Here is a 14,611-nt window from a genome sequence, read left to right as displayed (position 1 = left end):
AACTCTGCATTGCTGCATATCCTAAAGTCCGCCTTGGAGGACAGTCACCCGAAGATCCGAGGCCAAGCATCCTTTGACCACTGAAGTATTCCCTGACTGGGAGGGAACATCCTTGTCTGGAGATTGTTGCGCGATGTCCATTCATCTGTTATTGTAACATTTGATTGGTCTCACGAATGTGTCATGCCTTGGGGCATCCTTGCCTGCAGCGCATGAAATGGACAACATTGGCTGAGTCACATGAGTCCCTGCCACAGACCTGGTGAGTAGTGACCCCATGTCTCATGGTAGTAGCTATGTCGACACTCTGACACGTCGTGTCGTAGCTGGCATGACAGTGTCATATGGTGATGTGGTCGATGTTGTCCTCACTCTCTCAGACATACATGGCGCGTGCGCGCGTGCACACACACATACACTTACTCCCTCACACAAACACTCACTCTGTCACTCCCTCACATATGCACTCATATAAGTCTATGGGGTGAATCTGCCTTTGCAGATACATTCTATTTTGTTCAAAAACCACACAATCTGTAGGCGATCAGTCCAGGTGACATTTTATAAATTTCTACTTTGGAAATAGAATTGGTTTGACGCAAGGTTGGAATACAGAGTCTAACCTCACACTTTTAATGCATTTTCTGAGCTGAGCTGTCACATTTAAAAAAAACCTTAAGTTATCTCAGGAATGTGACCTGAAATAAGTTCTAGGATTTACACATTGGAAACCTGCAAGCCATTCGAAGTAATTAAAGAGAAAGTGAGGACTGCAGATGCTGGAGATCAGAGCTGAAAATGTATTGCTGGAAAAGCGCAGCAGGTCAGGCAGCATCCAAGGAGAAGGAGAATCGACGTTTCGGGCATAAGCCCGAAGATTCCTGAAGAAGGGCTTATGCCCGAAACGTCGATTCTCCGGCTCCTTGGATGCTGCCTGACCTGCTGCGCTTTTCCAACAACACATTTTCAGAAGTAATTAAAGACTCAACAGCAATCTAGGTTTGTTCAATAGGTTGCATTAGTTGTACGACATTTTGATATTTTACTGTGTCCTATGATCGTGTCCCACCTGACCAAGGAGCAGTGCTCTGTGCGCCTGTGCTTCCAAATAAACCTGTGACTATAACCTGGTGTTGTGTGATTTATACATTCCATCCCTGTGTGCTTCTCTCTCAAATCACCTGACGAAGGGGCGACGCTTAGAAAGCTTGTGATTTCAAATAAATCGGTTGGACTATAACAGTGGTGCGTTTTCACTTCTGGCTTTACCCACCCCAGTCCAACAGGGACCTCCACATCATCAATAGGTCGCTGGTTCCCAGCCGCGCGACCTATGTTTGCACGTGTATCAGTCTCGTCCAATGAAGTATTGCGAATTCACCGACCATTTTACAATTGGCTGTTTGTTTGCGTGTCGTGGCCAATAGAGGAGTTGACAACCAGCCGCACACTGTCATTGGCTAACTTTGAGGAAGTCCCGACCAAAGGGCGGGTGTGTTAGGTTGATCCGCATTAGGATTGGTTAACCCGCTGATGGTTCTGACCAATAGGATTGCCCGGTTCGCAAGCGCGCGCTGTGATTGACGAAGCGGGTGGCGGGAGATTACAGGCGGCTCGCGCTAGGTCGGTTGCTGGGACATATCGGTAGCGCTGCACTAGGCCCCAGGTGATGGAGTTCTCCAGGGCAAGGCCGCGTCGTCAGCGATGCTCCCCTTTGGCCGAGGTCTATCCGTTCCCGATCCAGTTCTACGAGCAGCCACCGATTGAGAACGTCTCGTTGCAGGATTTCGAGAACTTCGCGGTGGAGAGGCTGAAACGTAGGAGAAGGCGCGCGGCGGATGGAGGGAGAAATCGGGGGAGGGGACGGACGACCAGGGGACCAGGGTGGACAAGGCTTCAGAGGGTGGGGGGACAGGGTCGGGGGGGGGAACAAGGCTTCAGAGGGTGGGGGGACAGGGTCGGGGGGGGGGACAAGGTTTCAGAGGGTGGGGGGGACAGGGTCGGGGGGGACAAGGTTTCAGAGGGTCGGGGGGGGACAGGGTCGGGAGGGGACAAGGTTTCAGAGGGTCGGGGGGGGGACAGGGTCGGGAGGGGACAAGGTTTCAGAGGGTCGGGAGGAGACAAGGTTTCAGAGGGTCGGGGGGGGGACAGGGTCGGGAGGGGACAAGGTTTCAGAGGGTCGGGAGGGGACAAGGTTTCAGAGGGTCGGGGGGGGGACAGGGTCGGGAGGGGACAAGGTTTCAGAGGGTCGGGGGGGGGACAGGGTCGGGAGGGGACAAGGTTTCAGAGGGTTGGGTGTTAAATTGGAAGGCACAGGTTACTGACAGCGCAGGAGGAAATATGTGGAGGAAAGGATGTAGGGGTAATGGAGGAGACAGGTGTAAAGGACAAAGAGGCTAGACCGCAGCTGGAATTCTGGATGTCATCCCGTAGACTCTTAGCAAATGCACAAGAGGTTTGCGGGAATCCTTTAAGGAATGAGCACCTTCACATAGGTGGGGGGGGGGAGTTGAAGGTTGGAAAGCTGAGCTTGTCTTTATTGGAAAGGTGAGGGCTGAGGTGTAGTTGGACAGAGCTCTCTTTCTCTTTCTCTCTCTCTCTCTCTCTTCCTCACACACACACACCCCTGGTGCTTGAATTGCTTTAGTCACAGACTTGGACTGTTTCAATGTTTTTCATCACCAGCGCATTTTTTTTCTCTCCTAGTTCTCAAATGTATAGAAACACTTGGTGTTAGCTACATCAGGGCATCAGAGGCCTATAACAAGAAACTGGAAGCTGAGTTTCGAAAACTGAGATTTCCTTATAGAGTAAGTATTGTCAATGTATTAGGATTCTTTAAGAAAAGAAATCAGCATCATTGTTTGGTATTTCACCCTTGGCTTTCTCCATGCTATTCTAGATTTCTCACTTGGAATTGTACTGATGTTGCCTTGGATGAGGCCATTCTTTCCAATTGCTAGCTTCCTGAAAGAGCTATTCACTTTGTGCCACTCCTGTCATGTCTTGTTTTATTCAGCTGTTCACACCCCTTCTTGATGGGAGTTTTAATAGTGATCACTTATCTTGATATAATGACATTGTTAAACAGCCACAGTGCTTCACAGTGATATTACTGAGTAGAATTTGACTCTGGCCAAGTGAGGCCTTGGGGTAAATGAGCAAAAGCCTAAACTTGAATTGACTTAGTTACTGTCAATCAGTAACTGGGTCAGTTGAGTTGGGCGGCATGATGGCACAGTGGTTAGCACTGCTGCCTCACAGTGCCAGAGACCCGAGCTCAATTCCTGCCTCAGGCAACTGTCTGTGTGGAGTTTGCACACTTTCTCTGTGTCTGTGTGGGTTTCCTCCGGGTGCTCGGGTTTCCTCCCACAGTCCAAAAATGTGCAGGTTAGATGAATTGACCATGCTAAATTGCTTGTAATGTTAGGTGCAGGGGTAAACGTAGGGGAATGGGTCTGGATGGGTTGCTCTTTGGAGAGTCACTGTGGACTTGTTGGGTCAAAGGGCCTGTTTCCACACAAAGTAATCTAATCTAATCTAATCTAATCATCAAATGCCGCCTCAAGTATTTCCCCTTAAATTTGGGTGACAGAATGATCTGATTATAGTATACCATTCAGAGATTTTCTTGTTAACTGAAGCCTCTTCTTGCACTACTTCTTTCACACTATGACCCTGCTGTTATTTTCTCTTCTCCCTCTGCAATCTAGCTGTATATCCTTTCAATTTGTTATTCTTGTGTTTCTCTAGTTTTCCTTTAAAGGTTTACATGTAAATCACTTAGACTGCTACCTGTCTCATATAATTCCATCTTCTCACCACTCTAGTGAACAAGTATGGATGAGAGATTCCCCCTTTTGACGGGATTCTAAAGTTCTGCTAGCCAATTTTGTGCTCTTTGAATTGTCTTTTCCCCAAGTGGGCCCTAGCGGTGCTGCTGCTGCTGACCCTGATACCCACCTGAAAGTAGCTACTTTCATTCATCCTGCTAGGGGTTGGTGATGAGTCCCACTCAGTTCAGAGTTTTGGCAGAGGGTCGCATTTGGCAAAATTAAGGTCTTTGCTGAGTTTAAGAGAAAGTGAGGACTGCAGATGCTGGAGATCAGAGTCGAAGAGTGTAGTGCTTGAAAAGCACAGCCAATCAGGCAACAGCCGAGGAGCAGGAGAGTTGATGTTGGACTGGATAGGTGCGAAGGAAGATGGACAGTTGGGACAGTTCGAGGGTGGTGCTGAGTTGAAAGGATTGATCTGGGAGGGGAAATGAGGAAACTGGTGAAATCCCCATTGATCTCCTGTGGTTGGAGGGACCCAAGGCTAAAGATGAGGTGTTCTTCCTCCAGGCATCAGGTGGTTAGATTTTGATTGAGGGGGAGGCCCAAGACTTGCACGCCCATGATGGAGTGGGAGGGGGAGTTGGTGTTTGGCCACAGGGTAGTGGGTTGTTTAGCGCGTGTCCACAGATGTTTTTCGAGAGAGGAAAACCACATTGAGAGCAATGGACATAGTCGATGATGTGTGGAACTTCAGGTGAATCTCTGTTGGACATGAATGAAGTCGAGGAGGCAGTGTGGGTGCAGGTTTTGCACTTCCTGTGGTGGTTGGGGAAGGTTCCAGGAATGGAGGATGGGTTGGTTGGGGGTATGTACCTAACAAAGAAGTTGCGGAAGGAATGGTCTGTCAGGAATCCAGATTGGGGGGTGGGGGTCTGTTTATAGGTGGCTGAAATGGTGGAGGATGATGTGATGTATCCAGATGTTGATGGGGTGGAAGGTGAGGACGGTGTGGTGGTGGGGGTTGGGATTCTGTCCTTGTTGCAATTGGAGGGATGGGGTTCAAGGGAGGAGGTGAGGGAAATGGAGGAGATGCACTGGAGAACATTGTTGACCACTTGGGAGGGGAAATTGCAGTCTTTGAAGAAGGAGACCATCTGGGATGTTTTTTGGTGTAATTGGTCCTCCTGGGAGCAGATGCAGCAGAGGTAGAAAAATTGGGAATAAGGGATAGTCTTCTTACAGGAGGCAGGAGCTGTAGTCTAGGTAGCTGTGGGAGTCGGTGGGTTTGTAGAAGGTGTCCATGTTGAGTCGGTCACTGGAGATGGAGAGGTCCAGGAAGGGGAGGGAGCTGTCTGGGATTGTCCAGGTGAACTTGACGTCAGGGTGGAAAGTGTTCGTGAAGTTGATGAACTGTTCAATCTACTCGTGGCAGCATGAGGTGGTGCTGATACAGTGATCGGAATAGGTTACTAAAGGCAATAGGTAATGTTCAAGGGTTTAAGAATGCACTGGATTGCAATTGGCTGTTGGAAGGGATAAAAAGAACAATTGTGGTGCCTTTTTTGAGAATCACCAACTTTGATTTTATTCATGGATGTGGTTGTCTCTAATTAGGGCAACACTTATTTCCCTGGACAAGGTAATACTCATCCTTACTGAATTGCTTCTGTCCTTGGATGTGGTGCACCCATAGTGCTGTTACAAAGGGGTTTTGATCCAATGATGATAAAGGAACAGCTACATCGTTCCAGGTCAGGATAGTGTGCGACTTGGAGGGAAAGATTCATCTTAATTATCATATTTAAATATTTTCATAATTTTGAACACCTCAAATAAATTTTCTTTTGCCCTTTTCTGCTCTAAGGAGAAAAATTCTTAAATTTTAATTTGCCCTATTTCACCCATCTTAGGATCATGATTTTTAATTCCTATTGTAAACTTGCCTGTCCTCTCTAGCTGTTTTTGTTTCATGATTTTGGTCATAACGCTGATTTATTTTGGTTATAAAAGAAAATATTGTGGATCCTGGAAATCTGAAATAATGACATTGCTGGAGGAACTTAGCAGATCTGACAGCATCTAAGGAGAGTAAAACAGTTGGTGTTGCCAGTTTTCAGAACAGTTTTGCAAAAGGGTCATTTGGATTTGCAACAATAAGTCTGTTTCTCTCTCCACAAATGCTGGCTGACCCCACTGAGTTTCTCCAGCATTTTTTATATTTTGTTTTATTTTGAGATTAATTCAATGTCCTTTTCATTCCCTGCTGCTCTCCCAGGTTTCAAGTGAAGAGAAGCTGGATGAGTATGAAATAAGAAGGAAAGATCACATCTCGCATTTCATATTGCGTCTTGCTTACTGCCAGTCGTAAGTGAAAACTGCAGAACTCCTTTTGAAGTGGTCTATTAAAAACTGTGACTCTTTTATGGCTTGAAAAGTGTGAGGATCCTGACATGTCCATTTTCAAATTCCAAATGCATAACATTTGATTCACAGGAATACTCCATGTTAATAAATGTACAAGATATTTCCAGAGCATTTGCAAAGAAGTAATTCAAATTATTTAAACAAAATCGAATAACCACCAGAGGGTGCTGTGGGTTCAGACATGAGTTAGTATGGTTTTACCAATCGTGGTTCAGTGGGTTGTCCCAGATTTGTGGTGACTTTTAAAGTCAAATTAACCATCAGGTGTATGTGGAGAGAGACCGGCAGGTTGGGATTTGATAGGAATTTTTTTTAATGCATCTTGTTCTTTGTGAAATTTGTATGGTTAAGGGCAGACTTCCCCTCTCCAATCTCCTCAGATATTGCTTAATAAACTAGAATTAATTTCCAAAGTTTGCTACCCCTAGCCAAACTTGGGCCTATGTCCAGATTATCTAGTGCCTAAATTAAATTATTCTGGTTAAACAATCCTTCAACTTCTAAAATTCTGATCTTTGTTTATAGATCCTTCTATGGCATCAACCCTGTCTCTTTGCTACAACATCCCCCTCTTGGGACAAACTTTTATAAAAGCAACCACTGTCCTCCTTTACTGCATGGGGAATCTATTTCTGTGTCCAAAGTTCTGTTGTCATGACCCTGTTGGAGAGTGTGTCAGAAACCTGCCCCACAATTCAGTTAGGTGTTACAAGTGTGAAGTAGAGCAATTGAATCTTCAGGATGGTCACTGCCTGACTGTAACACTGTCTAAGAGAAAATAAACTCTCAGCAGGTTTCATCAATGAATAATGGAACCTTTTCAAGAAAACAGTTTAAACACTTACTTATTATAAGCAGCAAATCTTCAAACTTGTGGCAAAAACGTGACTAGTTACTAATAGGCAAATAGAGACTCCAGGTCTTCTATGTTTTCCCTTTTGGATTGTGGACCTAAATGGGGAAGTACTTTTTGATATTAAGGACTGTGGAAGGTAATCCTGTACTTCTCAATCGAGCTGCTGGTAACTCATTGAGTTGCATCTGCACTGTTGCTTGCTTCAAGCTGTGAGGGAAGGTGTTGATTGTATGTGCAGACTAAGCTTCATCCAGGGAGAGTTTGTTGATTTGGTTTGTGGAGGCCAGAGGACATTAGTATGACGACAACTGTCTCCTGGGCAGGTGAGCAGAGTATGTGTAAACAATGCAAAATAGAAACCTCCAGACTGCAAAGAGGAAAGTCTCTGTAAGCGAAGGCACTAAAAGAAGAAAACTAGCTAGTTATTCTCTCCCCACCATTTATTATGAGCTGTTACCTCGAACCATTGAGTGAAAGAGTGTACAATTAATGTGCCAACTGCCGTGTGTTTTCAGCAAGGAATTTGGATAAGGAAATTCAAGAACAGAAGGTCTTGGAGAAGCAAAAGAGGCATCCGTCAAATCTGAGAGATTCCCCCCTGCCCCCCCCAACACCAACAACACCCCAATTCTTTGAACTCTAGCAAATATAATCCTAACCACTTCATTCCTGTCTCAAACATAAAGCCGACCATTCCAGCAATTAGTATGATAAATCTTCGCTGCAAGAACATCCTTCCTCAGATAAGGAACAGAATAATACAGATGTGTTGTCACCAAGGCACTGTATAATATCAGCAAGGCATCCCTGTTCCTGTGTTCATATCCTGTTGTTATAAAGGCCTGGAAGGAGTGAATCATCATATTGTGTGAAGTGGTTTCTGTCACCTCTTTAAATCCAAACATGTTCATTTGCAAGTAGCTGAGACTTGTGGTATATGTGGTCCCTAATTTGGTAGTCGGTGTGTTGGACCTAAGACTTGGCTTGAATTAAACATTTTCTATTTGCAATGTATTTGAGTATTATTTCTTTTCCAATTAAGAGGAGGGAAAGAGCAATTTTGCTTGCTAGCAAAGTTAACAGTCTGAGTCACAACTGATCACTTTCCTTTCGGTTCACTGAGAAGCTACTTGCCATAATTGATCCTAAGTGTTTCTGGGCAGTTACAGCCCACCATTTTTCTCCCCACCCCCCAAAACAAACAACTAGTGCCAGTGTGTCCCACAAAAGTAGCAGGATTCAGCTTCCTGCAAAAGAACACCATATGGTTCAAGTTTTCTTTTTGAGTTTTTTTTCAAAGAAACATTTGGAAACATAAACCAGAAATATCTGCACACTTCCATTTTTTTGTTCCTTGTTTCAAATAAAATATCATTTTTAAGTCTGAGTCAAGGATCTGCCTGTTCAACAACTCTGAAAAGATGGTGGCGTCAAATTGAGGAAAAGCCAGTTATATCTTGTAGGAGTGCAGATGCCTTCAATCTTGCTATGTGACCTTTTAGTGTGGTGAATTGCTGAGTGTCTGGTTTTTGGTTGTGATACAAACTCTATCCCAAGGTCTGTAGGTAGTCAGTGTGGAGTTGGAAAGTCACATCCTCGATTTGTAAAGGAAATCTTTTATTCCCAGTGAGTGGAAGAAAATCTTGACCTAAACTTGGCTGATGAATTCCATGAATTTTTTTTTAAGATCACGAATTCTGCTAACCTTCAGCGGCTTCTAAGACTTCTCCTATTTCCTATTTTCCTGAGACTCTGGGAGGAGCAATTATTGCTGGAGGTGTCCCAATCTATTATGCAGGAATGATTACTTGAGATCTGAACTTCAGTATGTTAAATGTATGGCTGATTTGATTTTTTCCCTCCCCCTCCCCCTTTTCCTATACCTTGCTTCCTCAGGGAAGATCTGAGACGATGGTTTATCCAGCAGGAGTTGGAAGTATTCCGTTTCCGATTCAACGAATTGCATAACAAACAGCTAGAATTTCTCAAGCACAACAAGTTGGAATATCAAGCTGTGAGTACACAATCAGCCTCGTGCATGTTGTCAATTTTCAACTGTTTTGCTTTTCTCATTGTTCATCGTGATTGACTTAAATCATAATTCCATTGTATCAAAGTGCATAGAGTATGCAGAAGCGTGCTTTTCGATTTAAACTTTCTCTTTCCTTATCTTGCACAATTAGGGTTTCTGCTTTTCTGCACTTGTTATTCTGTTCATGCAAAAAACTTTTTTTTCTGGGGTGTTTATCTGCCTGGTATCAGCATCAGAATCTCTCTTTCTTGTCCATTCTGTCTAATTTAAATGTTTGAATTTTATATATACAGAATATCATTGTGGTTAGGTTATAACCATTTTCCCATTTCTAACTCCACTATCTTTGACCACCACTCTCCTCCTTGCTGTAGCCAAGCTTTTGACTGGAGGATATTCTAAACCAAAGAGGCCTTAAATGGCTGCTGACTGACAGTAGTAGCTGTTGGACCGTTTCACAAAGTTTGGAAGTTGGTGTTTCTGAATTTTAAAAACTTTGACCCTTGATTGTTATACCAGAACCTTCATTCACAAAATAAAAATTGTCAAGGCTCTTTTGGTCTGATGCAGATTCAGAAGTTATTAAGGAAAGCAGTGCAAATTAATAAAGATTTAATTATTACATTAAATAATGGTCTTGTACACCTCTATTACATTTTTGAGAGACATGGATAGGGTGAATGCACTCAGTCTTTTTGCCACAGTTGGGGAATTGAGGATTAGAGGACATCAATTTAAGGTTAGAGGGGAAAGAATAGAACTGAACCTGAGGGATAACTTTTTTGTACAGGGTGGTATGACAGTAGTTGAAGCGGGTACACTAACATTTAAAAGGTATTTGGACAAATACATGAATAGGAATGGGTTAGAAGGGCGTGGGCCAAATGCAGGGAAATGGTGTTCGTGTGGATGAACATTTTGGTTGGCGTGGATCAATTTGGGCCAAAAGGCCTGTCTCCGTGCTGTAGGGCTCCATGACTCTGAATGAGATGCTGGCATTCATTTAATTAGGATAGAACTGAAAAGCAGAGGGGTTGTGCTAATTTATATAGAACTTTGGTAGACTGCACAGTTCTGGTCTGCATGTTTTAATAAGGGAATGGAAGCTCTGGCAAAAGGGCAATAAAGGATTTGCAGGGATGATACCAGAACTAAGATTATAGTAGAGCAAAAGGCGATGCAAACTGAGACTCCTTTTTATTCTAGATAAGTGTGAACTGATCTTATGTCTGTGAAGCAATTGGAAATTGGTGATCAGAGAGATGTTTCATTTGTAGAAAAATTTAAAACCCAAGGTCATAAATATGAGGCCATTGTTAAGAACTCAGGGAATTCCAGGGGAAAATTTGTTACTCAGAATGGTGAAAATGTGTAACTTGCAGGGAGTACCAGTTGACCTGCCTCAGAGCTGAACATTTTCCAGTCTGTGCTTGGTTCATGTCACAATCAGTTGTTTGGAAGTACCAAGATGGTATTGCATTTCTCAAAGGAAAGAGGTGTGTATACTGTGGGTAGACTGTGCACAGACATTTTGTCCATCAGTTCAAGAACAATGTACATAAAAGCTAGACCAAGTTCACCCCTCAGGCCTTCCATGTGTGGCTTGTCAAATGTGAAAGGTTAGGAGTCTGATATTAACAAAGAAGTTGCTTTATTCACAAGAGCTGAATTTTCATTTTTGTTTCTGACATTTTTGATCTGTGTTTAAAATGGATTTCTGAAACTAGATAGTCACCTGATGTATGCTGACTTACCACTTAGGCTAGTTCCTCCTTTTGATTAATTTCTGTTGAAAGGGAGAAAATCTAGATTGCCATGATTGCCAGTCAAATTGTGTCTTTCATTTGAAACCCATGTCTGTTTGTTTCTTTCTTGGTTGTACACTATTATTTCCAATCTGCTTCCTGTTTATCTCTCAGCTGTAGATAAACATGTTGAAATATCTGCAACTATATCCATTGCAGTTAATTCTCTGCTTGTAAAGAAAATCTCACTATAAACATAACAGTTCCACTTCCTGTGCTCCCATCAACTACGCTATAGTCATGATCCAGACTCATCACCATGTTGCACAGTTGAAGTAATTGTGACTCCATTTTGGAGACCAAGGATTGGTTGATCGTGGAGTATTTTAGGAAGCACTCGGCACATTGCAATGTTGCAAAAATGCACTTTTGTTTCCTTGACAGATTAACCAAATAGACCATCCCTACTCCAAACTCAGGTTAGTAATGTTATTAACTTCCCACAGGGTTCATGTCATTGCAGGCAACTGTTTACTCTAGACTTGTAACTAAAGAACTGCATTGAGCAATAAAGAATAAATTTATTACACTTATGTGTTAATACATTTATTTAATGTCTTTCAAAACCTTTGGACTCCCCAGAGGTAGTGTATAGCGAATTAACTAATTCCTTAGTTAGATTTCAAAAGTAATGTAGGAATTGCAGAAGCCCATTTATGCATACAAAACTCCTTTTAAACAACACTGTGATCATGACTAGGTAATCTGTTTTGTGTCTTTGAGGGCTCAATATTGTCCAAGCTTCTGGGGCCACTTCTCAGAGGTTCAGAATAATAGTGTGTAAAAATTAACATCCGTCTGAGAGAGTAGAGAAAACCTTTGTTTAAAATCTTATCTGAAAGACAGCACCTCTAGCAATGTAGCATTCTTTAGGAGCATATTGTGAGGTCAGATTACATTGTGTCTGAGTTATCAGAGTAGGATTTGAACTCGAACCTTGTTTGTCAAGCGAGACAGCTACTTACTGAAATTGTTGCCATTCTGTTTCACGTAGAAATTCAACACTGGGAGAAAACTTGCTTCCAATAAATTTGAAGTGGATAGAGTGCCTATTTGAGATGAACAGCACCAGATAGGAGATGATAGCATGTTTAGTTTAAATGGTCTTTAAAAGGACCTTTTACGAAGTGTCATCTACTGCTCCCAATATGCTTATGGAAAAAAAACTTGATACGCTGTGTTGTAATTTGCTGATCACTTAGTATTGACTACCCTCCGCTAGTGATGGATCTGTAACCATGAGCAGTTCGACCTAATCTCTGCCGATATGAGCCAAATTCAGTAGGGTAAACACCATTCATAGATTTCTAGAATCATACTGTATAGAAGAACCCCTTACTTTGTCAAAATCCTATTCATGCCCTGTGATGCTGAATTATGTTTAAAACTTTGCAGATTTTGGGTGGACATGTGGTGGAAATTGGAATTTGAATGAAGGACTTGGGTTCTGGCTCTAGATTCAAGACTCTTGCACTGTACCCTGAATCAATTTGTAATATGGAAAGGGCCCTGACAACTGCAATTTATGCATACAATGGGGAACAAGTTGGTCTAACTAGAATGCTCGCTGATAGACCATCGACTCAGTGGGCTAAATGGCGTTCTACACCATGCTGTTCTGAGGCAAGGTTATCAGACGTGGTGTGTTTTTTTTTAAATTTAGGATTTTGTTTTTTCTTTGGTCTAATCCTCATTACTTTGAGCTTAAATATTGCTGTTAAGTTGCATAGGAGAATGAAGTATTTCCTTTCTTTATAGATGAAAGCACGAGTTCAGAGCTGAAGTAGGCCATACAGTCCCTACACTTGCTCCATCATTAGATAAGTTCAAGCCTGATCTGGTTGCCCCATGATGCTGCCTTTCACCCCAATGCTTGTTGAGAATCTATCCACCTCTGCCTTCAAAGTTTTCAGACTCTGCTTCCATTTCCTTTTTGAGGAAGAGGTTTCCCAAGGCACTCTATTGTCTGAGGGGAAAAAAGATTGGTCTTAAATGGGAGATTTCTTACTAGATTATATTAAGATTTAAAGAGGGTCAGGTAGCTCAGTTAGGTAATAGCTGGTTTGTGATTTGGAGTGACGCCAACAATGTGGGTTTAATTCCTGCACCGACTGAGGTTATCATGAAGGACCCTCCTTTTCAACATTTTCCCCCCCCCCCCGCCCCTTTACCTGAGGCATGGTGATTCTCAGTTTAAACCACCACCAGTTGTCTCTATTTCATGAGAGAGTAGCATTCTCTTCTGCTGAGACTATGGCTATTTCTATGAATCCTTTTAGATTTATAGTCAGAAATCTTTTTGTCTTCATTCTAAGAAAAAATGTGACCTTTTTCAATATGGCTGAAATTTTGCAACATGGGCCATATAAGTTTGAACTCCTGAGAAGGTGGACTTTTCCTGTGTGGTGATATTGAAACTTAAGACCGGAGGTCAGTCATGACCTGTAAACAGCTAATTTGTTAACTGAGTCTACATGTATATGAAGCATGTCAGTTTGAATCTGTGGTTGCTCAAGTCAAGGGATGCAAGATCTGTGCAAGTTTGCTTTTTTTTTTCTGCCTGCTTAATGCGCTAATCAAATCTTGCATTCGCCAATATCTAGAGGCCCCCATGAAAAGCTTAGCATTTAGAGCATCAACGTTGAGAGTATCCTAATAAAGATATGTAGTCACTTTTTGAAATGACATGGGCAAATTGACATGACTTGGGCTTCTTTTGACACTTCTGTAGCTTCCATAAGCAGTCTGATGCTTTGCTACAATACGCTATGGGTTTGGGAAGCGTGGGTTTAGTGAGAATTCCAAATCTTGATATACCATGTTAATAGAGTATCTGTTCATTACAACAGTGACTGCACTCCAGAAAAAAAGACTGACAAGCACTTTGGATGCTCAAAGGTCCTAACAGGCACTTTATTAGTGCAAGTTCCTTCTGGCCGTCTGTAAGAAGATTCCTATCCATCTCAGAATGTATCTAAATAATGTATGAGGAATTGATTGTTCACATTTGTCTACAGGCACCTTGAAATAACAAATAAAATTCCAATAGTTTTTTTACCCAATTTATCAAATACGTGAATGGATTTGATGATTCCAAACATCATAGATTTCTGCAGATTGTCTTGGCAGCATGGTGTTTGTTGATATTTTACTCCAAAACGGTCTTGCATTGGAGTTCTTGAGCAGATGTCACTTTACTGCAACTTCTATTATTGCTTCACAAAGTGAGTCTGTGTTCGGAACACTTAAGTTTTTACATTTAGATGAGTCTTCCCTTACGAACAAGTGTGTGTCTGCTCAGAAACATACCCTGACACAGAGACCGGGACCAAGGCAGGCAGAGCGAGGAAAAAGGAAACTTCAGAAAACTCCAGGCCCCAGAGGAGAGGCATTGAATCAATTAACTGAATAAACATTAATCCGAATGGAATATTGCCTGGCCATCTCGTTTGGATAATCGAGGTTCCTCTGTAATGTTGCTTTTTGAAAGAGCAAGAGGGAGAATTTGAGACTGAGTCACACTGAGTATTTTGAATTTAGGCAATGTTGCCTGATGAAGCTGTCTTGTTGAGCTGCAGACTGTTTTCTAAAAACAACTAATTTCCAGAAGAGCCTACAAACAGGAAGCATTAATCAATCTGGCCCTCAAGTGTGTGTGCGTGTGTCTCTCACTTGAAATGTGAAAAGACAGAAGGAAATCAAGAAAACTTAAAAAGCC

General features: G+C 42.5%; 1 protein-coding gene across 1 annotated transcript in view; it reads left to right on the top strand.

Annotated features, from left to right (window-relative positions):
• The first annotated feature begins 1,603 nt into the window (after positions 1-1,603).
• Positions 1,604-14,611, top strand: part of prim2 (DNA primase subunit 2) — a 198,450-nt gene continuing 185,442 nt past the window's right edge. The window contains exons 1-4 of the mRNA XM_060821319.1: positions 1,604-1,817; positions 2,707-2,810; positions 6,052-6,140; positions 8,953-9,070. Coding sequence (XP_060677302.1) covers positions 1,670-1,817; positions 2,707-2,810; positions 6,052-6,140; positions 8,953-9,070 — 459 coding nt within the window. The 5' untranslated portion in view covers positions 1,604-1,669. The remainder of the gene's footprint in view (positions 1,818-2,706; positions 2,811-6,051; positions 6,141-8,952; positions 9,071-14,611) is intronic.

This window comes from Hemiscyllium ocellatum, chromosome 3 (assembly GCF_020745735.1).
Source record: "Hemiscyllium ocellatum isolate sHemOce1 chromosome 3, sHemOce1.pat.X.cur, whole genome shotgun sequence".
Lineage (NCBI taxonomy): Eukaryota > Metazoa > Chordata > Chondrichthyes > Orectolobiformes > Hemiscylliidae > Hemiscyllium > Hemiscyllium ocellatum.
This window is presented reverse-complemented; position numbering and strand designations above follow the sequence as displayed.